Source organism: Carcharhinus amblyrhynchos, chromosome 31, assembly GCF_965287045.1.
Source record: "Carcharhinus amblyrhynchos chromosome 31, sCarAmb.v2.hapA, whole genome shotgun sequence".
Taxonomy (NCBI): Eukaryota; Metazoa; Chordata; class Chondrichthyes; order Carcharhiniformes; family Carcharhinidae; genus Carcharhinus; species Carcharhinus amblyrhynchos.
In genome coordinates this window covers 14,341,013-14,368,828 of record NC_137354.1, presented here as the reverse complement: position 1 = coordinate 14,368,828, position 27,816 = coordinate 14,341,013, and the positions used below count along the sequence as shown (strand labels likewise).

The 27,816-nt window shown below is 38.9% G+C and overlaps 1 protein-coding gene across 4 annotated transcripts in view; it reads right to left on the bottom strand.

Annotated features, from left to right (window-relative positions):
- Positions 1 to 27,816, bottom strand: part of LOC145360583 (adenosine kinase-like) — a 261,050-nt gene that overhangs the window by 202,334 nt on the left and 30,900 nt on the right. For all 4 annotated transcript variants that reach the window (XM_080215917.1, XM_080215918.1, XM_080215920.1 and 1 more), the window contains exon 3: positions 9,587 to 9,640. In XM_080215917.1, coding sequence (XP_080072043.1) covers positions 9,587 to 9,640 — 54 coding nt within the window. The remainder of the gene's footprint in view (positions 1 to 9,586; positions 9,641 to 27,816) is intronic.

The following is a 27,816-nucleotide window of genomic DNA, read 5'->3' as shown; positions in this document are numbered from 1 at the left end:
GATAAATGTGTAGTGGTCCATTATGGCAGGACCAATGGGATGAACGAGTACACTATCAAGGGCAGGAGTCTTAGCAGTGTTGAGGAGCAGAAGGATCTTGGGGTCCGGGTCCACAGGACTCTTGAATCGGCCTCGCAGGTAGAGGATGTGGTCAAGAAGGCGTATGGTGTACTGGCCTTCATTGATCAAGGGATTGAGTTTAGGAGTCAGGAGGTAATGCTGCAACTTCATAAGTCCCTTGTCAGGCCCCACTTGGAGCACTGTGCGCAGTTCTGGTCACCTCACTATAGGAAGGACGTAGAAGCTATTGAAAGGGTGCAGAGGAGATTTACAAGGATGTTGCCTGGATTGGGAGGCATGCCTTATGAAGATAGGTTGAGGGAGCTGGGACTCTTCTCCCTGGAGAGACGTAGGTTGAGAGGCGACCTGATAGAGGTTTATAAGATGTTCAGAGGAATAGATAGGCTGGATTCTCAGAGGCTATTTCCCCAGGTTGAAATGGTCGCTATGAGAGGACACAGATTTAAGGTGCAGGGAAGCAAGTATAGAGGTGATGTTAGGGGTAGGTTTTTCACTCAGAGGGTGGTGAGTGAATGGAATCGGCTGCCGTCAGTGGTGGTGGAGGCGAACTCGCTGGGGTCTTTTAAAAGACTTCTGGATGAGTATATGGGATTTAATGGGATTGGGGGTTATAGATAGGTCTATAGATTGGTAGGTATTGATGTGATCGGTGCAACTCGTGGGCCGAAAGGCCTGTTTGTGCTGTAGTGTTCTATGTTCTAAAAGTATAGATTTACCAGAATGATAGCTGGACCCCAAAGATTAAATTATGAAAAGAGGTTACAAACTAGTTGTATTACCCAGTTATTATACATATTAAAGGGAACAGATGGTAAATGCAGCGAAATTATTTCTACTAGTTGGCGAGTTTAGGATTTGAGCATAGCTTAAAATAACCTTTCAGGAATGAAACCAGAAGTAACGGAAAACAATCGTGGGGCTAAATGGTCTATTCCTGTTGCCATGTAAATGGAGGAAATTACTCCAGTGTAAGAAAGATACCATAAAGATCACAGGAGATTGTTGTACAAATGTTTGCCATCCAAAGACTATAATCCTGAAAGGGCAAAGACAGAAAGCAAAGATAAAATGTAACAGGACACAAGGACTCCATAATTGTCCAGAAACATAATATAAAAGTCATAAAATCATAGTGATTTAATTAATTGGCTGCAGCATGTAGAAAATACAATTTTTATAAAATATTTATGTGCTTACATGAGACAAGCAGACTAATGGTATATGCTCAATGTTCTTGCTCTCATTGAAAGTATGCCATTATATGCAACTGTAAAGGACTCAACATTTTTGTACAAGTGATTTACTGAGATAAAAATATTTTGACCAATAAATGCTAACTTGTGCAATGCTCCAGTTGCACCATTTGTACCAGCATGATACTGGCACCATTTCAGTTCAGTATGCGACATTGTTATACAAGCCTCGAGTCACAGGAAAAAAAAGAAGCTCCACTCATTTGTAATTTCCCTTTCATCCTTTTTAATCCCATGTATCAGGTACTATTTCTCCAAAACACAAGATAAATTGCATCAGAAGCACCATATGCTACTACTTGAGCAGCTTATAATTCTTTTACACGGCACAAAAATCACATCAAAAACAAAAAAAAACTTGAGTTCAAATATTCAGCAACTAATTTTGGCAGATATCAGACACTCAGTCTCATGGCAGCAAAATAGTCACTGCTAAAAAAAATTTAAAAATACAGGTAATAAGCAGAGGACAGTCAATATTGCCCAAAATAGTTATGGGCGCTGTAAATTAAAATATATCACAAGACCAAAGCAACTGAATAACATCTACCATGATAAGTCTCCAATACAATTCTATTTCGCAAGAAATGTTAACTAATGTTCTACCTGACTGTCAATATATGTGTTCTGATGTTTGTTCATTCCATCTATCTGCTAAACAATTCCAGTGAATGGTAAATGTTTTACGTCAAATTTTTATCAAGGTTAACCTGAAAAGTTTGTCTTGTCCTCAACCAATGAACCTATGAACATTACACTAAGTGGACTTCAGTCACTGTTAGATAGTTGAAGATGTTTAAAATTCAGGTTTTATTCAGTATGGAGGCCAACCATTGCAAATAGCTGCATACAGACTCACTACACCAAGTTACAACACTAGAGTTGCAATGCCCCCATTATGCTTCACTGGCATAGGCTTAGGAGGAGATCTTTGTCGCTAAGTGACCTCAAGGGTTGGTCCAGTCCTTCCAAATATTTACTCTATGCTTTAGAATCAGTAATGTTATTGTTTAGTTTTGCTGTTGACAAGACAGCTAAAAGGAATCTACCAAAATGGGAAAACCTAAATACCATTAGAAATGGTTTGTTCTCTGGCAATTCTAATCTGGTTTTCTTGATGATAGAACAGTAAATTAAATCCAGTCCAACATTAATATGAAGGGATGGGTGATGGAAGAGCTTTAAGGGTAAAGTGACACCCGGAAGCAAATAATTAGCAATGAAGATCATTCAGAAATAAAGCAGCAAAATCCAGAACAGGATGGAAACCAGTGGGAATAGCTAGAAGCTGGCTTTTGATAGAATGAAGAGTTCCAGTGTAGCAGCAGAAACTAATCTAGCGTAAGCAGTTCAGATAGTGAAATTGAGGCAGACTTGCAGAAAATATTATCTCAGTGAAAAGCAATGGCACGGTGGAGGTTTCAGTAAGTCTGGAAGCTAAAGATACGGAATTCAACCCAAGATAAGTAGATGTGAGCCCAGGGACTGCAACAGAGTAAAGTTAAGAAACTTCCAGTGCACAGGCATACAATCCTGAAACTCAAAGTCAGGTTGGGGATGCAAGTTACATTAAACATAAAACAATTCAAGTACCAGAGTTGAACCATGACATGACCAAGACATACAAATGCAATTCAGTAGATGAATTTGAGCAGGGCTCCAGGCACTGAAAACTAATGGGTAAGAATGGACTGTGAATTCTGTATACAGGTTTAAATTATAGTTGAGGCTAAACTGAACCTAATAAGGAATAGTACAACAGAGAACAAGGCTATCAAGTTTAGCCAGCTTCTTCTGAGTTAGTCCCATGCCCTTGACATTTCCCCACATCTCCAATTTTTTCTCCGAACTAGCAATCCAATTCCCCTTTGAAGACTATTATTGACTCCTGATCAGGGCAATGCACTGAAAATCCTAACTGCTTGTACTGAAAAAAAGTTTTCCTCATGTCATCTTAGGTTCTTTTACCAATCACTTGAAATTTGCGTCCTCTGAGGCTTTTCAGTCACTGGAAAGAGTTTCATTTTATTTACTCTATTCAAACACTTCATGGGTTTTTTTTTAAAAAAAAGTCAAATCTGATTTTAGCTTTCTCCATCTTAAATGGAAATGGAAATGGAACAACCCCAGCTTCTCCAGTCTATCCATTTGAACTATAATCACTTATCCCTGGAACCATTCTAGTAAACCACTTTTATAACCTCTCTGAGTCCTTCCTGGAGTGTAGTGCGATGCTCAAAAATTGGACACAATACTTGCACTATAAGGAGCAAAGATTCTTAAACAAAGGAGGATAGAAGAGTGGGGAGAAACCAGTGAGAAACAGATAACCATGAATGGGAGTGGCAAAGCAGAAAGCCTCAGTTGGGAATATGCCAGTCTGGCAATCTTCTCTACTTCTATACAGTGTATAACTTGTGAATTATAATCTCATCACAGCAAGTTACAAAACTGGCTTCAATAAATCTAATCATTTACAAAAAAGCACCAGAATGGACTTAAAAGTTGCCATGTTGTCATAAAAATCCAACAGAGCTACCAAAATTCTTCAGGCTAGGTAACATACAAAGCCATTGGCACAATGTCTTTTGAAGTGGCCTAGCAAGTTGCATAGTTCCAAGGCACCATCTACCTCAAAGATTGAAAGCTTTACGGCTCACCACCATCTCCTTGGAGCAACTAATAGAGACAGGCTTACCAGTATCATCCGCATCATGAAGCCAAAATTAAAGAAAAGACAGCCACTGGATAGAGAGAAACAGTAACAGTGAAGCAGAGTGTCAGTGTTGCTATTAGACTGAAAGCATCACTGTTGCAACTAAATTTTATAAGAATCATGGTCAGTGGCCATTAACACAACTCGCAAGCATTCCAGTTACACTACAGCTCCCGAGAAATCAGATCAAAACTCTGGCTCCATGCACTCTGAACTTAAAAGAAACAAATACGTGGGGTTGATTTCTAGCCTGCAATTGAACTTCAGTGTTCAAATGATGGTTAAAAACTTGCTCATTCTTTCACAACAGTCAATGTCACTGTCTAAAATTGTTAATTACGTACTACTTTGGTGTAGTAAATAGTTCCAGATTATATAAATAATCCATCAGGCACATTTATGCTTGGATGAGAAATTGGACTTTGATTCTGGAAAAATATCAGAGCACAAGACCATAATCATTCCCATCTGTCGCACAGTCAGTTATGACCGGAAAAACAGGGTAAGTAACAACTCAACTTCAAGCAGAGATGACACCAGTGACCTAGTCATTCAAAGAGGTGGGTAACAAGGCCAAAGCAATAGTTTTAAAATGAAAATTTAGTGCCACCAGGAATTCAACTCAACGAGGAGGCATTGTAGTTTAATTTAAATTTAAACAGATAAAAGAATATTTTCAAAATTAATGGCAAGTTTGTTAATAATAGCTTAAAAGGACAGCACAGGGAAGGGTAGTGTATGTGGTTACTGTGGAGTTTGGGGAGTTTTGAATAGAAGATGTTAACTTATATTAACACATCTACAGCTTATCCAAGTTTGTCCAACTAAATTACTTGAGCTTATATCTTCAGAACTTGAAGCAGAATTGAGCTTTCTGACAAACCTGCACAGTGGAGACGTTTTTGGGGCTTGAGTTTATGAGCAAAGTCACCATGCAAAAATATAGGGAGCTGGTGAAAGGAAGGTGATAATCCACAGGCCAAGGAAAATGAAAAGAAACGTTCTACAGCAAGAAAACGTGGAGCAAATCATCCCCCCTACCAAGTCTGAGGCACTGGCTCCCCAGGGGGGGGGGGGGGGGGGGGGGAGGAGGAGGAGGAGGAGGAGGAGGAGGAGGAGGAGGAGGAGAGAGGAGAATGATAACTGATTGAATGACCAAATAGATTAAAACGGTATTCAAAAACCTGAAATGGCTCAGCGGATAATTATGAACTCAGTTTAGTTAGGAAGAGCTAGTAGAGATGGCAGACTAGTATACAGATTTAAAATAATTTTGCAGAAAAGATGGCAATCAGGAGGAATTAAGTTTGAAAATCCAGTTAGAAATAAAGATTGACGTGAAATGATGTGTTACTTTTTCCTTTTTGTCTAAAGAGCATTAAATACTGAATGCTAAAATACTTCATCACAATGCTCAAAACGTGGGAAATAAACTGAAGAAATTAGAAACAACAATGCCACAGAAAGATTGTAGAGTGAACAGCGCTTTCAGAAAGCTGCCTACAAACTAGAATGGCAATATTGATGGAAGGAATGCATACTATACACAAAATTGTTCATTCACCACTGTGAAAAGGAACAAAAGAAAGGAAGGACTGGCCATATAGTGTTATTTCAAAAGCTCAGAATATCTCAAAGCATTTCAGAACCAATTAAGTGCTTCCAAACTGTCATCCCTGCTTTTAATGCGAGGGAATATGGGACAAGGAATACAAGTACACAGCAATATGGTTAAGATATCCAAGTTAAGAAGAAATTTTTACCTTAGTAGGGTTGTACCCATTATTAGTGGAGGCATATGGAAGATGAAATACACCAATTAGGATGAGTAAGGAGTAAATGAAGAAAAGGGAATAGAATTCCAAATCTTGTTAAGGGCCACTGGAGGAGAAACATTGCCACTTTTGCTTAACAAAATAGGGCAGGTAGATAAATCAACATGGATGGACAGAACTTGTGCTACTAGTAAAATGGGTAAAAGTTGATAGATAATCAAGGGTAGCAGATTGAAAAGACAGATTTTAGAGAATGAACAACAAATCAGCACAAAGTATTGCATTTTTTTTTGAATGAATGTATATATTGAGCGTTTTCCATTTTACCACAAGACACAAATTCACAAAATCAGTGGTGATCATTATTCCACATAGTCATACAGAAAAGACCAACAAATATCAGACAAATAAGCATCAAGCATTGCAATCTTTGCCGTCGGCATCTCCATTCATACAGATAAAGGAAGGATACCAGAAAGAGTGGGGATCTTAGGATAAAGCCAAGGGCACATGGCACTATGGTGCACACCCTCCTCCAGAGGATTACAAAGACAGGGCTACATATTTTATGGGGCAAAGTACAACCAATTGAGTGAACTCAGCACCCCAAAGGGGAACATCAGGATATCACCATCAGTACAAGACCTGCTATGGTAGTGTATGCTCTCATCTACAGGAAACAGTAAGCCAAGAATTCTTACATCATGCCAAGACCTGCAACACAACAGACTCACTCCTCTTCAGCTACGTCAGAGGCACCTTTCAGGCTCTACCGTCACCAGAAAAAAATTAATTTACTTTTCACCAAGAAAACCCTACTGATGAGGAGAAGAAAAATCATCAAGATATCCTTCAAGGGGACATCTTGGGGTGAGTTACAATTCCCCTCCTCCCGTCAAGATAAAGGAAACCCTCCAGAATAGAATTTCGGAAATCAGAGCATGTATTAGCACCTCATTTACCCTGTTACAAAAAAGGAAATACCAAAAATTAGCCAATAGCTGCCAGATGTGATCCTTAAATAAGCCGAGTTGGAGGAGGGTGACCTACTCCTCCACCCAATCTAATCTCCAACCAAAAAATACTAACAATGCTGAACTGAAGCACTTCGACTCACATTCCAGCCCTGCAGTCAATAGGGTACTAAATCCCTAGGGGAACTAAGTCTCAAGGAGTAGTCCAAAAGTTCCCATAAGGCAACACCTCGGAGGAAGGCAACCTACTCCCCCACTCAATGTATCCTCCACTTGTTTAAGGATTAAAAGTTTAATAGTGCTAGAGCTTGTGAAAACACAGCTGCTCCCAAGCTTAGCTCCCCAGGATTGTATATTTTTAAAGTCGCAGAGTGATTCAGTTTTGACTTTATTCTTTAATATTATGACAGGAAGTGGTCTTAACTGTTGATTTTAATCACTTCAGTATAGGGCTTGGGTTAAGATATACTGACATGAAAATGTGACTTTATTTATGACTTATCTGTAGTTGGAAAGAAGTGAGCATTTGTTTGTAATGGAATGCTTTCTTCCAGGGTCTGAGGAAGTAACTGGTGAATTGTGTTTCAGTTTGCAATGCATAAAGCAAAGGTGGGATGAACTAAGATTACTTGCTTCCTTTAACCAATAGGAAGAGTGAATTTGGACCATTTCCAAAAAAGGAGGGTGGACTGGGGATTAAAGTTGAGAAATTGTAATCCTTGTTGGTACACTGGTACCATGGCTTCTGGGGCATGACACTTCTGGACACAGTTCACCATCATTCAAAGACAAAGAGGAGGGACATCATCAGTGCTCACAACACCAAGAGATCCTGGGATCTTGAGAGATGAGAAATGTGTGTGTTGTATTCACTGCTTCTTATTAAATAAATGTAAAATCTTGCTTAATAAATTCTACTTCAGTCATAAATATGTTATTCTCACCTTGTAAATCAAACACAACTGAAAACCCTCATCTTAGAAATTAAAAATTCAGACTTTAAGGGTATTTTTTAATTAAAAGGCATTTATACCTCAAAACACTAAACCTTTCAAGAGTAAACTTGCTCCATTAAAAATTAGGCTTATTCAAGTTTCAGGATGTCATGGATAAACATCGAGACAAGAAAATAAAACAAAATTGATGGGAGCACACAGGGTCAGCAGGCATGAATAAAATTGACATGAGAGTAGAATAAAACAAGGAAAGAATTTGGGAAGGCTGAGGAAAGGAATGAAGACTTAGAGATTTCAACAAATATCAATCAAGTTAAATATTCTACAGACATGTCAGTGAAATGAAAATTGTTACATTAACCTAAACAGCTGAAAGAAAGAGGGAAGTGAATAAATGGAGGATAAACAGCAATTGTTGGGGAGGCACCGTTTCAGCATTTAGTGAAGTTAAGAATCTCAGGGAAGAGGTTCAAACTGAGATAAGAGGGTCCATAATAAACAAAAGGAACTTTTGCACAATTTAATTCAGCAAGTTAAAGGCAAAGTGCTGCGGTCCAACAGGTGCATGCTTGTTCTATCCATGATGAAAAAGTTATACATTTACAATATGGATGCTGGGGGAGGCTGACTCAATCAACCAAATATCTTTTCTTCATTTGGGACTTGATGGTCTTATGCAAAACGAAGAACCTCAATCACTGGAAACATCCAGCCACTCCAAACAATTGCGCCTTCAAAACAGTAAGTGGATACGTTCTTAATTCGTGTTTTCAGCTGTGACAGATTGAAAAGGGTCAGCTACAATGTGTCACTTTATGAAGATTATTTTGTTTCAAATGTTTCTGTTACTTAAGTCAGCAAAATTTGTTTCAGTATACATTCTTGAAACCACTACTCCATAAATGATTTATTTTGAATGTAACTACCCAAGGTTAACAAAAAAAATCGATAATAATTATTTACTAGTGTTTTCACAGGCTAGTCTTGGAAACATGAGATTCAAAGTAAACTTTCACTCAACAGAGTTGACCATTGAGCAATTGCTCCACAAAATGCATATTCCACAGTCAGGTTTTCCATGAGAGGGGAATGGAAAATTTCTTTAGCTCAGAAAATGCATTTTTTTTTCAATATTAATTTCCTACACAAAATATACTGTTTGCTTCAAAAAACACCATAAATTATACTATTGATATGATTTATGAGCACTGTCATCAAAACTATTTCTTAACAGTATAAATGCAGAACCAGAATAAAAGATTCTGAGATGGTTTGACAGGGTCAGTACTGATTGGCTGCTTCCCCCAGTTAGTGAATCAAGAACCAAGTAGGACTGCAGAGAGGGTCACTCAAAGGGCTGTGGATCTTTGGACTTCTCTACTCCGAAGGCTGTAGGTGCTCACTCATCAAGTAGACATGAAGTGGAGATCAATAGATTCTTGGACAAGAGCAATGGGGATTGGATTGGAAGTCAAAGATCAGCCAGTGTTAGTGGCAGAGCAAAGTCATGGGGTTGAAGGCCTGCTCCTGTTCCTATTTCTTATTTTTTTTTGTATGGACTGCAGCATTTAGAGCCAAATGGCACAAGTACGACACTTCAATCCCTCTCACCGCAGTGGACTGAGAATATTGTCTCTTTGGATCACCAGAAGTTCTGAAGATCTTCCGTCCAAAACAAAATGACCAAGTTCCCCGACTTATTTGTTCAGTATCATTCATGACCTATCCACGGGTAAAACAGCGCAGCCCAGTTTTTTAGAAGTTCATTGTTCGAGGTTCAGAGGAATTTTTCAGACTATATAGTTAGTAACTCAGTTAAAGTGGAACTTACAGTTCTTTGTGCTTCTCATCAGCCAGGATCTGGTCATTTGTCTTCAATCCATACCTTTAAATAAAATTGAAAATATCAAACATTACTGAGTAAATCTATACATCATTAATATTTCTCATATGCATGAAACAACAAAAACTGACATTCTTGGCTAAAATAAGTACTTCATGAAGGCAGGATACATTTTTTGGTCTGGAACAAGTTCGTTCTTGTCATGACCCATATGCTTCTGTAGAAAAAGTCAATATCTAATGTTGAGGAGATAGCACTTTGTGAGCTATGCTTCCCTAAGATAGGATTTCTGGTAAAGTACCTTGTTTCCAGTGATTGATCATGTGACCAATTTGCCTTGGCGATAAACAGGAGAAAAAACGGTCAACAATTATAGAATCGAGTAGATTGTGGGTGCGATTCAGTTTCAAACATACTTTTCAGGTTTTTTGATTTGAAGTTGAACTTGGAATAAGCTGGATACATAGAACATCTCTTTCAGCCAAATTTAGGTTGTTACAAGGATGAAAATTTCTGTTAATTGAAGAAATCTACTACTAGTGAACTAAATTTCTGGTATGGACAAGCAATTGTTAAAATATATTAAAACCAGGGGAGTTCTGATCCAAGACATGCTTAAGATGCAAGTGTTGCCTATATTGAATAGAAAGTTTGCAACTGTTGGATAGTTGGAGGAAATTTAAAAGGACAGCCTTCCTAGAAGTAAATGCAATCCCCAGGAAGTATCAAAGTAAAAGCAAAATATTGTGGATGCTGGAAAAAAATGCTAGAAAACCTCAATCTGGCAGCAACTATGGAGGAAAACAGGGTTAATGGCCTAATTCTCGCAAAAAAATTCTAAGTGCGAATTTGCATGAAAACTGGAGTAATTAATGTTAGTTTTTTTCAGTGGGAGTTCAGAGAAGAATCACCCACACTGTGCACTGCAGAGGCCACCAGCATGAATATCATTAAATTTCAGGGAGCAGGCCACTATGCTGTGCCATTCTGTCAGTGCTGAGCTTGGTGCATGTGCAGTAGTCCCGCATTACTGGCCTCCCGATTGCTGGCAAGTTCAATCACTGGCCAGGCCCACGACCCCTGCAACACCGTCTCTCCCCCTACCCCCTGATGGCCCAATCGCTGCCATCCCAGCAACCATTCCCGGCCCGCCTCAATCCCCAACCCCCCAAAATCACTGGCCTGCCTCTTTCCCCCACCAATCCCTATGCAGAACATCCCCCACCAATCCCTATGCAACAGAACATCCCCCCATCAATCCCTAAGCAGTGGGACATTCCCCCACTGATCACCCCCATCAGGCCCCAGCCCTTGCATGTTCTATCATCTTGGCACTACCCCATACCCAATGGGCAGTGGCCATTTTTCAGTTTTCTGGAAGAGTAAAGCAAGAAATATTTACGTGAATGTTCAAAGTAGTATTCAGACAAAGAAGTTAATCTTACAACTAAGTATCTGATTTGAGCTAATGTAGGGGTTAAGCAAAATGAATGTAAAAGGAAATATCTGTGTTCACTGTACTTTTAATATCTTCAACTTAACTGATCCTTTAAGATGCAGGGAGTTGTTAGTACTCATGATCTTTAATTTGGTTGCAGTAAAATTCCTTTGTTTTGAGCTGTGAACCTTGTAGCTTCATTCTTTTAGTAAATACCTGTGTTTGGAGTTCTAAAACACAACAGAAACCAGAACATAACATTCTTAACTAACAGAGTGAGGTCTAAATTCAGGAGAGCACTATAAATGAGAAAACTAATATATTTTCTCGCTAACTTTCCTTTTTCCAGCTGCTTCAAAACTAATTTATAAATCAGAACAATGAAGTGTACTCAGTATGGACAGGGGTGGTACTTATCACAGAATGGTACAAAACAAAAGAAGGCCATTTGTTCCATTATTTTTCAATGAGGATACAGCAGGGCAATTAGACTGGTTTGATTGTTCGATGGCGAAATGGACTGGGTTCAATGTGTCAAATGGCTGCCTTCTGTGTCAGAATGATCCCAGGAATGAAAAGTTTGACGTGACAGGAGTATTTGAGGACTCTGGGTCTGTACTCAGAGTTTAGAAAGATAACAGGGTCTTCAGTGAAACTTACAGAATACTGAAAGGCCTGGATAGAGTAAAAGGAAAATGAAAAAGCAAATAGAGCAGAAGCAATAGTGAATGACCTGGACAGAGTGAATGCTGGGAAGATGTTTCTGTTTGTAGGAGAGACTAGGATCCAAGGTTATAGCCTCAGAATAAAGGGACGACCCTTTAGAACCAAGATAAGGAGAGATTTCTTCAGCCAGAGGGTAGTGAATCTATGGAATTCACTGCCACAGAAGGCAGGAGAGGCCAGGTCATTTGAGTATATTTTAGATAGGGACAGATTAATTCTCTTAACAATCAAGAACCTAAGGTTATGGGGAAAAAACAGGAGAATACTGTTGAGACATTTACCAGTCATGATTAAATGGTGGAGCAGATTGGATGGGCCAAATGACCTAATTCAGCTCCTATATCTTATGGTCTGCTGCCCTTCTCCTTCTAAATGGTATCATCGGCTTGGAAAGTGCTATCTAAGGACCCTTGTTGAGTTCCTCATAAGAATACTCTTAATATTGTCAATATTCAGATATTAAGTTTGAGCGTACAAAATAATCTGCCACGCACTGAGAATTGCTTATTTCATGATAGAAGTTATCAAGTAAAGGAAACGTTATATAAAAAACAACTGCCAAAAGTTTCACCCTTCAGGAATTAACTTGAGCACGTGGCAGAATTCTGCGCACTCACTAGGAAATTAAATGATATTCCTTGTGTGACACATTAAATATATTTTTTGCACATGAAACCAATTTATCTAATTATTGGGCAGAAGATACAAGCCACAGCCCCTCCCACAGATGGCACCCAGTACTGAAGAATTGTGGAGCACCAATATAATTGCTCCAACAAAACTAACACAATCCTTTTCTTTGTCTTTAATATTATGTTGTCGTCAACTATGGCATATAGTAAGCAAGACTTCTGAAAGTCATCAAGTGGAAGTGAACACATAAGCCTCAATTTTGGACAAATAGCAAAGGAACAGCTTTCATTCTTCACATCACATACAGTTGCCCAGTAAATTTTCACAACCAAGTTAGCAGGGATTTCTAACTTGCAGCATCTGATCCAATGCAGTGCTCTCCACACAATGATCTGGGACATCTGTGAGCAGTTCAAGTTCAGGGAAGCTCTTCAATCCACCCAATTGAAGAATCTTCATTGAGAGACACAGATTGCAAAACAGGAAATATAACATTTAAATCATTGCACAGGAAGTGAAATAAAGATTGGGGCATACAAATGGGATTGAAGATGGAACATGAAAAATGAAAACAAAAAAAGCTTTTTGAAAAAGCATTTTTTCAAACATCTAAGTTAGTTTTCTGATGAAGGAATGAGATAATATGCCTGTAAAATTCAGTTTTCATGGTCAGCAAAGTAGTTCAACTTACCTTGCTATTACATGTTATTATTTTCGATAATACAGCCAAAACTTTTCCACCTGTCTCTGCAGTGAAATTAGTGGGCAAATGTGCCAAGTTCACAACATTACAGGTACAGTGTCTCAAACCTGCAGCTTCAGGATCGAGACCCCATGTCGGTTTTTGGGTCTAGTGATTCAGGCCAGGTTACAGGTCACTAAGACCAATGGGAGCACAGGAAAAGACAAAGCACGCATAGCCAATAACTAGTCGGCATACCATTGCGCTAATGTAGCGCGCAGGTGCACCAGCTGGGATGAAATTACACTCATCTCGTAATAATTAAAATTCATGCACAGCATGAAATGTCAGTGTTTTTAGACACTAATTTCTGGATAGCTGGATTTGAGGCCCTGCACAGTGATTGTTGCATATTTTCCTAAACGAAGACTGCAACAACTATTGCCTGCAGAACATCAGGATATTACTGTCAGCAAGTTATACATTTCCACATTTACCAGTTTATGTATGGAACCCAAACGTTGTCAGTTTTACCCATTAATAATATGGCCAATTAGTTACTAGCGAAGCAAAATCCAGACACAAACAAGAACTCAATACCCAAAAATACCCACGACCTATTTTCGCACAATGTATATTTTAAGGTTTGTAAAACCTCAGAAAACACTCAAGCTAACATAAGAATTAGAATGACCGAGTATTTTGGCCTCCACAATGGTTAAGAAATTCTGTGATCAGCATTATCATTCATGAGGACTTAGCACAAGTAAACAACTGAGTGTCTCTGCAATTATTAACTGGTGAAGGATGAATTAAATATCAATGCCTTGTTCTGGATAACTAAATCAAGCAGAGAAATTTACCCAGCTGTTCCGAATTGATTTTTTCAGAAAGATATCTGAAATATGTACTATATGCACTTGCATCTAATTTTATGACCTTCCCACTTCACGTCTTACAGCAAGGTCAAATAAAATATTTAAGAATAAAGAAAATGCAAACATAAAACAACATGTCACAAAGAATCAGCTCACTAATACAGAGATGGGGGTGGGCGGGAAGGGCTTTATGTTAAAGTTCATTGACTGTAAAGAATTTGTTGAGTTTAAACTATGACATTTTCTACACTAATGTCAAGAGTGATTCAAACTCATCAGACCAAAAAATGATTTATTCAACAGCAAGCATGTTCATTAAAGGGCTGTAGGCATAATACCCAAAAGACAGTAGTCCCAAAGCAAACTGGAGAAGCTGAACCATATCATTCACCGATTTGTGGTGGGAAACTGGTTATTTTTCACAGCGCTCATCATTACTTAAAATAATCATTTGGTTTATATGCTTAATAACCAAGGCAACGCATCTTCATTGGCTCAGTATGGTTAACGCCTTGTATAATTGTAGTTCCAATATTACTCCTCAGCTTCCAGAAAGAACTTGTTGCTATGAATTCTCTTTTACAAAGAACAACTTGGGCCTAGGATGGTACAATAGTTGGGACAGTACAATAGCTAGCACTGCTGCCTCACAGCACCAGGGACCCATGTTCAATTCCAGCCTTGGGTGGTTGTGTGTGGAGCTTGCACATTGTCCCCGTGTCTGCATGGGCTTCCTCCAGGCGCTCTGGTTTCCTCCTGCAGTCTAACCATGTGCAGATTAAGTGGATTGGCCACACTAAATTGTTCCTTAGTGTCCAAAGATGTGTCGATTCGGGGAATTAGCAGGGTAAATGCATGGGAATAAGGCTTGAGTAAGATGCTCTGTCAGAGTCAAAACAGGCTTGATGGGCTGAATGGCCTCCTTCTGCACCGTAGGGATTCTATGATTCAATGACGCTGGAATCATAACAGATTCTCTAATATTGCATATTTTATGCAGAATTATTCTACGCATTGTAACCTTTTATTGTTTGCAATCAGGACACTGAAGTTTATCTAAAATTAACCAATTTAGGTTAAAATTTGCATTACTTATTTTCAGAGAAAGCTTTATTCATTCGAAGCTTTTTCACAGACACAAATGGCACATAGAGGTTTTTACTTTCGGAAATTCTGAAATATACCAGAATATAGATTTTATGTACATCTGAGAGATGTATTTCTTTCACTTTTCAGTCCTCCTGTCCACACAGCAGCCCATTTTTAATTCAAACTGCACGGGCACCAGAAAGCTATTTACGGGTCACGATTCACACATCCTCTGCCTCTAGGGAAGTCTCAAATCCTTCCTAGGTCCTACTACTTCAGACAATAACTTGCATATATACAGCCACTTTAACATAGTAAAACGTCTCAAGGCACTTCATAGGAGCGATTATCAAATTAAATTTGACGTCTAATTATACTAGATATTGGGACAGGTGGCCAAAACCTTTGAATTAAGAACACTGAATGGAAAAGAGGTTCAGGAGGAACTCCAGAATTTAGGATTTAACACAAAAGACAAACAATTAACACTGTAAGAATCCAATTGGCTTATTCTGAATGAGACATTTAAGGAATTTTGAAAGGAAGGAGGAGGAAAATCTTTCATCCAGTTGGGGATCAAATTAAAATTCCAACCAAGAGTTAAGAGAAAGGTTAGGATAAATTATTCAAATAGTCATTTGATAGTACAGAACTTGAATATTGCTGAGTTTTTTTTGTCAAAGTTGTGGTCTTGCATTGATCAGGATAATTCACAAGAACACCAATGTCAGGGGAAACAATGCATTTTTACTATAAAAGAAAGTGCCGATTGGTTGGCAAGTGTACGCTCGTTGCGAGAGCCTTGCCATGGAGGATGAACGAGTTTATGGTAATTGACAGTTAACTGCCAAGCATCTCTTGAAATTTAATAAGTTATTTGACTCATTGCTGAAGGCACTGCCCTGAGAAATGAACCTGCAACTAGCTGTCACTTATTTTGAAAGAGGTGTACAATAGTCCACTTGCCAGCCAATCAGCACTCTTCTCATAACACACATTTGTTGTTTTCCATGGCATTGATATTCTAGCAAATTGTCCTGATGAGTGCAAGACAAAAAGCTTTGACAAAAAGTCTTTATTCGGCAATATAAATTATTCACACTGAGATTTGCTAAAATGTATGAAAGTATAATTGAGACAGAGACCATGTAAGGAGGAGGAGGAAACATTTGAAGTATAACAAGCCATGGGGTGAAATGGAAAGAGCAGCAAAGTTAATCTGGCACAGAATGGGCATACACACAATAGCAAGGGGTAGGCGATGGCATTGTGGCATTGGCACTGGACTAGCAATCCATAGATCTAGGATGATGCTCCGAGGACTTGGGTTCAAATTTCACCATGGCAGATGCTGAAATCTGAATTCAATAAAAAAATCTGGAATTAGAAGTCTAATGATAATCATGAAATCAATGCCACTTGCTGTAAAAATCCAACTGATTCATTAATGAACTTTAGGGAAGGAAATCTGCTGTAATCTGGCCTGGTCTACATGTGACTCCAGATGCACAGCAATGTGGTTGATTCTTAAATGCTCTCTGAAATGGATAAGCAGGCCACTCAGTTCAGAACAATTAGGGATGGGCAACAAATGATGGCCTAGCCAGAGGTGCCCACATCCCATGAATGAATTAAAAAACACAATGTATCCTGAGAACTTTTTATAGTTCTATGAAGTGAATACCTTGGAATGGCAGCACTGATTGCATCTAACAGTTGCTAATTTTCCATTATGGCAACAGTCAAGCAAATGCAAATACACATAAGCACACATCATATCATTGTCATTATGACAGAATGTTGATCAGAAAGAAACCGAAACAAAAATGGTCTTTCAGCTGATCCTTCCATTGAAATTATGATCCTTTAATTGAAGTATCAAATCACCTCTTGAAAGATCCTAGGATTTTTTCTTACACTGCCCTGCTCAGGGATCTTGTTAGATATTACTCACTCTTTTTGCATGAGGAAAGTTCTGACATGAATCCTGAATTTCCTTTTAATTCATTTGTAGTTATGTTCCTTGACTGAACAATGACATGTATTTTATGCAAGATAGTAGATATCAAGCCATTGAGAGAACAACTGGGGGGGCAGGGGGGAACAGAAAGTTTGGTTACAAATGTTTGATTTTAATAAAGTTTAAGAGGTGGAAAAGCAGAGAGGCTTAGGAAGTGGATTCCAATAAGGTTGAGATTGAACGTTCTGATTTAGGTGGTACGGCAGAGAAAAGAAGCGTGTGCAAAACACGTAGGATACAAGAGAATATAAATCGAGAGGCAGATAAGGTATTTTAACTTAAAACAAATAATGTCTTTCATACTTTGTGTCAACATTTTCTACACTGTACATTGCATTACAAAGAGAGATGGCATAGAATTGTATTCTCTGAAATTAAAAAATTTAAGGGGTAGCGTGATCAAAATTTTCAAGATATCAAAGGGAACAGATAGGATAGGTTGGAAAGTCTATGACTATGCTTTTTTTAAAAAAAAAAGCAGGGCTTTCAGAAGTGAAAGTAGGGAAGAACTCTGCATGCAAAGGATGTTAGACATTTGGATAGCTGCCAGTTCAGTTGTTAATTTTAAATCTTGGATGGATAATTTTTTTTTGTTAACCAAAGCTAGTAGATATGTGACGAGGACATAGGTAAAAGAATGAAGATGTTAATGGAAATAAGTAGATCAGCCATAATCTCATTGAATGGTTAAATGGGTTCAAGGAAGCAATACCCACATCCTATGAGAGAACAAAAAAAACTCACTGACTTTTGCCCGTAAAGTTTTTATAGGTTTTTGTGTGTTGTCTGATCCAGGGATCAGTGGTTTCTTGTAGCTGAGCAAGAAACAAAAAAGCTTTCAAATAAAAAGCCCTACAAAGCCTGATCAGCAGGATTTTGCTCTTTTCTCAGGTTTCCAAAATAGTGTCAAAGAAAAGGTGCGGCAGTTAACCAGTGTGTCTTGAAAATGGAGGGCTAAAAGGAATGGTTAATACTGCTGCCTTGTGGTGTCAGGGCCTGGATTCAACTCCAGCCTTGTCTGTGTGGAGTTTGCACGTTCTCTCCATGTCCATGTGGGTTTCCTCCAACAATCTAAATATGTGCAGGTTAGGTTGACTGACAATGCTAAATTGCCCCTTACGTATATATCCCAAGATATATAGGTTTGGGGTTTCATAGAGGGAAGTTGGTGCAGGCTCAGTGGGCCAAAGGGTGGTCTTCTGCACTGTAGGAATTCTATGACTAAATGGCTTGCGGTTTTATAGTCTTCCCTCTCATTGGTCTCCAAGACACAGGTGATAAAATTTTGACAGCTCACAAGCTGTGGGTAGCTCAAGATAATTTCGTTTTGAATACTCATTTGGTTGTGAAATAGGGTAGTTAAGTGATGAAGTAAACTATTTTAAAGCAATGAGAGCAAACAAATGAAAATGTAAAAATCAATTTGGATTCAAATGCTCCAAACAAAATAGCACTGGATCAAATTCAAAACATGTTGGATTTTCATAATTCAAACCAAAAAAAAATTTTTCTTCAAAAGTTGAAATGTTAGTCAACTGCTTGTGTTTGTGAAACATAGGGTAAGAACCAAGTCTGAACTCATTCTCACTGATCATCCATAAACACATGAACTTTCCAGCAGAGTGGTTAGATAATGATTAGAAAAGGGAACCCGAGCAATCATTTTACACTCTCAGCAGCACTAAAGCAATAATCACATTATACTCTGGCAGACTGTTGACAGAGGTCAAAAGAAAAATCAGGGCCCTTTTAGGATTCTATGATAACCAACCGAGTCATTAAAAAACAACATTGTGATAAAAATGAAATTCAGAACTACACAAAGGTGTGACAAATTTTAAAAACGAATATGGTTAATGGTGACAAAAGGTGATGCAGACAGGGGAGGTAAAATAAACTAACCTTCAATTCCTTTGCCCTCTGTCTGTGATCAGTGTGCTTTTTCTTTGAAAAGATAGACCTGCGTTTCTAAACCTCCAATAAAACGCTTAATTCAAAAAGCACAAGAACCAGACTTTCACGGGTTTAAACAGAGAGGATTATTATTCACAAAACCCTAAAATATCTAAATGTTAGGTCTGTCAGGCATTACATACTCAAAAAAGCTACAATTAAAGATAACACAATTAAAGAATCAACAAGCATTAAACCAAAAGAATAGTTGAGTGTCTTTGTGTGTCCAGTAAACAGGAAGCTTTTCTTACTCTTGGATTGTAGTTCAGGTAAATTTAGACGGCTGGGGATCAGATATCGAGACTAATTCTAAGAGAGGAATGTTCGGCAAGTCATAAAATTAAGCACTCATGGCTGGTGTGTCAGGGGTCCAATTCTTTACAAGTGAACTCGGAGCTTTGGAATCAGACTGGGGGCCTTTTAAAAGATTTTTAAACCTTTTGGTTCTTAAAAGACAAAGATGTAAGCAGGAAAAATCCTTTTACAAAAAAATAAATTGGAACCATTTCCCCACAAAAGGTTCAGTCTCCTATAACTTCAGGAGACCCAAGACTCGATAATCAGCAAACACATCCAATCAATACATGTCGCAATATCCTTCCCAATTCGTAATTTAACAAATGCCTTCTTGAAAGTACACACATACTTATTACCTCAAACAGTAGGATAGTCCATAGGACAAGCTTCAAAATAAATACTTGCTGCTATTGTATCTCATTTGCCCACATAACCTATAGAACATAGAACAGTACAGCACAAGAACAGGCTTTTTGACCCACAAAGCCTGCACTGACATATGACGCCTTTCTAAAGGCCTTTTTGCCTCCACATAGTCCCTATCCCTCTATTCCCTCCTATTCTGTCAAGAATGTTGTTAATGCTTTTACCACCTCCTCGGGCAGTGCATTCCAGGCACTTACCACCCTGCGTAAAAAAACTTGCCTCTCACTTCTCCTTTAAACTTCCTCCCTGTAAACATAAACTAATGTCCCTGAGTAATGACATTTCTATCCTGAGAAAAAGACTCCAACTATCCATGTGTCTCATAATTTTGTAAACTTCTATCAGGTCACTCCTCAGCTTTTGACACAAGTGAAAACAAACCAAGTTTGTCCACTCTCTCCTCATAGCTAACTTCCTTCAAACCAAGCAACATCCTGGTAAACCTCTCCAAAGTCTCCACATCCTTCTGGTAGTGTGGCGACCAGAACTGTAAGCAGTATTCCAAATGTGGCCTAACTGAAGTTCTATACAGCTGAAATATGACTTGCCAATTTTTATAAACTATGCCCTGGCTGATGAAGGCAAACATGCCATGCATTATCCACTAGTGTCGCCACTTTCAGGGAACATATGCGCCTAGATCCCGCTGTATGTTAATATTTCTATAGGTTTCATTTTATTCCAACTATCGCTATTTATTTGATAAGCTTAGTTAAATCAACTATAGGCAATTCTTTCAGGTTTCTAAAAGCAAAAATTAGATCACTCTGAGACTACTTTCCTCCAAAATTTCATTACAATTATTTCTTCAGTTGTATTTCATACACAAGTCTTCATATTTCCAAGTATAGTGTTCATTGTGTTATGATTTAGGCTTGCTAGAAAGCAACAGCAGTGAGTGTGGCAGTGGTGTGAGAGCAAATTCTGCTTTCCTGAAAGAGGGTCACAATCCGCTGTTGTTCCTTTAAGACAGTGCCTCAGCGATTCTAATAATCTTGCTGTGATACACTAAGCCTCTTTTGCACACTGCAACCCATTTACATGCTGGAAGCAGTCTGAGTTTAAATGATCGCAAGCTGCTCTTGCTGTTTACTTTTGCCCATTTTCTCATTACGTGCAGATCCAGCTTTTAAGCTATCCTGAAAATTACACACAACATTGTGTCGAAGTTGGTAGCTGAGTGTAAAATCAAGCGATGATGCTGTATCGCCTATAACTTTTTGCGCTTCTTTCATAGTCAGACTAGATTGCACTTCTTGTGCCTTTTTCCTTTCAGATACACATGAACAGGGTTGAGTGTAGGGATGGGGGAAACTAACGCGATCCACAATCTGCAAATCCAAAGATGATGTAGGAAATGAAGGAGATGGGTCGTGAGAAGGAGGATAAGTATGAACATACTGTCAGCTTTGATGGCTTCAGCCCCTCTGCTGGAGATGGCCTCAGCAATAATGATGTGGAGATGCCAACATTGGACTGGGATAAACACAGTAAGAAGTCTCAACACCAGGTTAAAGTCCAACAGATTTATTTGATAGTAAACGTCACAAGCTTTCAGAACACTGTTCCTTCGTCAGGTGAGAACTTTGTCAGAACTCTCCACTCATCTGACAAAGGAACAGTGTTCCGAAAGCTTGTGGCGTTTACTATCAAATAAATCTGTTGGACTTTAACCTGGTGTTGTGAGACTTCTTACTGGGCCCAATCATGGCCAGCACTACTACACTTACCATAGGGATCACAGTATGCAGACATGCCTGATCCCTCCAGTTAGCTCTTATTATATTTGATTGTGCACCATCTTGCCATGCAAGATAGAATGAAGTGTGTCAGGGAATAAAAGCAAAAGATATTGGAAATACTCAGCAGTCAGGCAGCATCTGTGAGGAGAAACAGTTTCCAACATTGTTTTTTATTTCATATTTTCAGCGTTGCAGTCGTTTACTTTTGTGTCAGTGAGTCTTGTCCAATTTGTTTGGCTACTGTGGCTGCCGTGGCGAAAAAGCAGTGTATGCAAGTCATGAGACTGAGTGTAAGGCTTGGAGCAGTGCTAAGTGTGTGAGGGTGAAGTGTGGGTACAAATCACAATTGTTAGATTATTGGCAGGTGAGTAATGGGTTATTGTGATTTGAGCAATGTCAGAAGGTAGAGGTGTGCTTGGTAGGATATAGTATTTGAAAAATGCATTTACTGATCTTGACTACTCGTGAGGTTTCCAAACTTGTTGCAGCATTGCATCCAGTTCCCAAGAGCTTGTCGCCTCTGTAGGTCTGCTCGCACTGTCTTTTTACCAGGCATCTGGAGGATTTTGTGATCCCCTGCAGATATGTATCTCCTCCTTTGCAGCTTCTTCATCAATGCTTTCAGCACAACATGTGAAAACTTGGAGCCCATGTGCTCCCACAATGTCCCCTCAGTCTTTCTCGTCAGCTCAGAGTCAGCTCAAAGGATTTCCAAGAGCTACTTTGGCCACAATGACTGCAGGATGCTTTAACTAGTGCTAGCCACTTACAATATTGACTAGACACCTGAAGCGGCATGACTAACACTGGCTGGATTCTGGAACCGTGTTACAACAGGCAGCACTAAGTTGGCATATTGCCTGCATTGCAACCAATGAGCGCAGGTAAATTGTGCTTATGATTCCCCTACTGCCACTCCCTCCAACCAGTTTCTAGGCCTATCAAATTTAGCCCCCACAGCCCAGAGAATTGTTTATTTCAAACAAAAAAAGCAATGCTTACACACTAATTGGATACAAGAATACAAAACAAATTATAAATAACAATTCACTAAGGTTCACTGAAGGTAATTAAAAATCTACGAAGCCAGACTTCCTTACTTTTTTTTGCATTATCGTAGAAGAAATCATAGAAACCATACAGTGCAACGGAGGCCATCTGGCCCATCAAGTCTGCACCAACAAAAATTCCACCCAGACCCTATCATCACCTCATATGCTTACACTGCTAATCCCTCTATCCTATGCATCCCAGAACACCAAGGGGCATTTTAGCATGACCAACCAAGCTAACCCGCACATCTTTGGAGTGTGGGAGGAAATCAGAGTACCTGGAGGAAACCGACGCAGACATGGGGAGAATGTGCAAACACAGCACAGTGATCCAAGCTGGGAATCGAACGCAGATCCCTGGAGCTGTGAGGCAGCAGTGCTAACACTGAGCCATCATGCCACCCCTAATTATAGGGAAGAATCGTTCACTAAAATCCTGCATGGAACTTACCTTGACAAAAACAAGGTACCTTCCAAGTGAATCAATGCCTTAAATCCATCAAGTGCAATGAACAAGGCCTTGTCTTTGGTCCATTTATTCCATTAAATTAACAGATACAAATGGTCTGCAATATATGGTTTTACTTACGAAATGTTTTTTTAAACCAGGCTCTCGTCACTGATTTTCTGTACCTCTGTGGACCATTGCGATGCACAGGCATGTTTTTGTGGCCATCTTTCTGAACAATTTGCATTGGCAGGAGACAGAGTTGATAAATAACTTAGACTTTAAAGCCATCCAGTAAATGTAGACAGGCCTCTGATAGCATCAGGCTAACTTGCTTACATCGATGTTTCAGCTACTTTTATCACCTGCTGCAACATGAATTTCAACTGTCCCCGAAGACAAACGAACTGGAATTCAAATGACTTGTACTAGCCCCAAGTACACCAGACAAACTATGTTTGCAGAGCTCCCACTTCAAATGGGTGACAAATATGTGAGAATTTGAATCTGCCAAATCAAAAATTACACACGAATCAGTCACTACAAAAGTAAGCTAATCACATCATTATTTAAGTTTCAGTTATTCCTTCCTATTCATTATATGAAGATTCTGGTTTGGCAAACTGGTTACTTGTATCATGACTGGATTCCAAGAGGCCATTAATCAAATAAAATGAGATAAAACTGTCAAAGTTCATCCACTTGTTCTATTTACATGGCCTTGCAATTTACTAATATCCCCCTCACTAACAACCTGTGCACATATTTTTAAAACATATTGGGTCGAGCACAGACTCTCAAAACAATCTGTTTGTCACTGGGCTCCAGTTTGAACTCTTTCAAATGACAGTGACAATTTTATTCTCAATCCATTAAAAAGAACTACTTTATCAAAAAGAGTTTAGAAACTGAAGTTGACAATATTCAAGTACTTTGTTCATCAATGTTTAAATTGATTCATTAAAAATCTTAAGTATACAACTAAAGTTGAGAGAAGCCATTTGATTCACTACAGTTAATTCATTCACCAATATCCAAATTCCACCCATTACAGTATCCACTCATTCTTCAATATTTGCTGAGTTTCTGCCTCAACTTGGAAACTGATTAATCACTGAGGGTTTTTTTTTTAAATCTTAGCCCTATATTTGTCCTTCACTATCTCGAATCAAGAGGTCTTGTGGCATAATGGGTAGCATCCCTGCCTCTGGGCCAGATGCTCTAAGTTAAAGTTCAACTTCAGGACTTGATGGCTACATAGATTCTTTCATGAAGTGGCCACACAGGTTGATTATCAGCCTGTTAATCCTTCCAAATGCCTACACAGGCAATCAGAATGGGAGAGTTTCCTGGTCCACCACTGCAGAAACTGTGGCAAACTGCTGCAATATTTTGCCAAGATAATCAGGGACTAATCCAATGGAAGTCCATTGGATTAATGGTCATCAATGCCCTCCTTCAGTCATGTTATCTGAAGGAGGAGGAGCTTGAATCCATAGCACCTTGTATTCATACAATTTATTCCCAAATAACTACTCAATTTTGCTTTTTTTTGATGCGTTCTTTCACAACTTAATGGCATAAAACATGTCTCAAGGGCCAATAACTGCAATACATTCCTAATGTGTATTGCAGGTATTAATTCTAATGCTAATTTTCATAAAATTAATGTTAATTTTGGTGATAAAATTACAGCTAATGTTGGTAATTAATAGTTCCCAAAATCTGGTTTTATTTCCTTTAAACACACAGAGAAATATAGTTGGAACTTGTCCAGATAAAAGTAAATCAACATAAAAACATCTATTCATTGATACAAATAAGATCAAGAAATCCCTGAAACAGCAGCTTCAGCTACATATATTTTCTAGTACATCAGCAGTATCCTATTTCCAAGACAACTGACCTGTAAAGATGACGCACAAATGAAAAAGCATTGGCATTCAAATCCATGAAGTTACAGTCCAGTATGCATGAATTGATGATGCAAGCTGCCATATTTCAATAAAAAATTGATCCAGTTGTCAGAGATAAAATTGTGACAAATCCATGTAGAATCTTAACCAATAAGATGATGTTTCAAGCAGACTAGAAATAATGAACACAGTTCTCATTAATTCACACTGACACATCAGTGCAGTATTTTGTGTACTAGCTTTCAGCTGAGATCTGGTGAGGTAAATGTAGAAGATTCCATATTACTACTCAAAGGAGGAAGCTCTCATGGTTACTTGTATGACCTTATTATGTGCAAACATGCTTGCATTGCAAGTACCTAAATGGACAGGAACTGGGGTGTGGGAAAATAAGGGGAAGATGGTGGAATAGCAAGGAAGATGAATAGCAGGACGTTAAAGTGAAAACACAATTTCAAGAGAAATAAATGAGAGCACAGAAGTCAAGAAAGGGGACAAAATTACATTAAAGGTGCAGGGAAAAAAATAGGGAGAGAAAAGGAGAAATGGAAGGGGATAAAGAAAATAAACTGATAAAAAAAATGAATGGAAGATATCCCAAGTTGGATTCTGAAAGCATTACTGTTCAATGTATTAATTTTCAATTTACATTTTAATACACCTCCCTTGAAAAGAATTTCACACAAGCTTAAAACCACAAAAACAAAACCAATGTGCCAAATCAAAAATAGAACTGTACCATATGCTGCCAAAAACACTCTGGGAACAAAATTTGAGCATAAGTCACTTCACCACAAGGAAATGAGTAAGTTTCCATGGGCAGCCCTTCCAAAACACCATGTTAGCAGTTGATGTTTCATGCAGTAAAAACACAAATTAAGAGATACATAGAAACATAGAAAATAGTAGTAGGCCATTTGGCCCTTCAAGCCTGCTCCACCATTCATTTGGATCATGGCTGATCATCAAATTCAATTCGCTGATTTTGCCTTTCACCCGCACCACCCGCATATCACCTGATCCCATTAGCCCAAACAGCTATATCTAATTTCTTCTTGAAATCACACAACATTTTGGCCTCAACTACATTCTGTTCATTAATCCCTGGGTGGAGAAATTTCTCCTCACCTCAATCCTAAAAGGTGACCCTTCATTCTGGACTCCCTCACAATCAGGAACATTCTTCTGAATCTACCCTGCCTAATCTTGTTAGAATTTTATAAGTTTGAGATCCCGTCTCACTCTTCTAACCTCCAATTAATATAATCCTAACTGGCTTAACCTTTCTTCATCTGACAGAACTGCCACCCCAAGAATCCTTGGAAACCCTCACTGCACCTTCTCTGTAGCAAGGACATCCTTCCTCAGATATGGACACTAGAACTGCACACAACACTCCTGATGTGGCCTCACCAACATCACGTACAATTGCAGCAAAACATCCCTATCTCTATACTCAAATCCTCTCGCTATGAAGGCCAACATACCATTCACTTTCTTTACTGCCCACTGTACTTGTGCACTTACTTTCAGTGACTAGTGTACGAAGATGCCAGGGTGTCAGAGTATCCACCTCCCTCAACGTACACCCATTCAAATAGTAATCTGCCTATTATTGCTACCGAATGGATAACCTCGCATTTAGCCACATGATACTGCATCTGCCATGTCTACTCAGCCTGCCCATTTCATGCTGAAGTATCTCTGCATCCTTTGCACAGCTCACCCACCCAATTTTCTATCATCTGTGAACTTGAAGATTTTATAACTCTTCCAAATCATTTATATGTAATGTAAATAGTTAGGGTCTGAGCACAGGTCCCTGCAGTACCCTGCTGGTCACTGCCTGTCAATTGGAAAAAAATATTTATGCCAGTGTAATTAAGGACCCCACACACCCAGGACAGAGAAGAAGTTGGAAGAGACTACCAGGAAAAGGATACAAAAGTCTGAGACCACGTACCAAGTTTCTTCCCTACTTGTATCAGAATTTTGAATGGACATACCATATATTATGATCTTCCTCTAATCCCTAGCTATGATTACAATGCTATATTCTGCACCCTTTCCTTTCATCCTCCCCTATATACTCTACAAACGGCATGTTTTGGCTGTACAGCATGCAAGAAGCAATATTTTTCACTTTATCCCAAAACGTGACAAAAATAAATCAAGTTAAAACCTCTTTGTATCCTATCTGCTAACCAGCTTTCTATCCACCTCAAGACACAACCTCCAATCCCATGCGCTTTAACATTACATAGTAGTACACATGAAACCTTGTCGAAAGCCTACTGAAAGTCAAAACAAGCCACATCCAGCAGTTCTCCTCGTCAAGCAGACCAGTTATAACCGCAAAGAATTCCAATAGATTTGTCAAGAATGATTTCTCCCCTTTGTAAATCCATGTTGACTTTTTCTGATTATACTACAGTTTTACAAATGTTGTGCTATGATAATGGACTATAGCAATTGTGTGTGCAGGGGGGTGGGGGCCGACAGAGGGCGAGCGGGCGGGGGTGGGGGGCCGACAGAACAGAGAGACAGACTTTTCTTCTGGTAGGTCTAGATAGCAATTGCTTGCACTTTAAAATTAAAATGAAACTAGGCTTTCCTGCAAGCTTTGCTCGTCCCATGACTCTGCATACCTAGTCTGAAATGCCAGGAGGACATAAGTAAGCAAAAGATCCATTAATTCTACAAAGTAGCACATTCCGAGATAAAAACAGTATCCTGCATTCTCAGCACTTGGGCTGCATGGTTTCCCAGACCCATGTATCAAAACACTACCTCTTAAAGCAGCCCCACCATACACAATGTATCTCAAAACAACACAGTATCATCACAAATGACACTACAGTAGATACATTTCTAATTAAAAAAGGATAAGGGGATACCAAGAACAGGTGGGGAGGTGG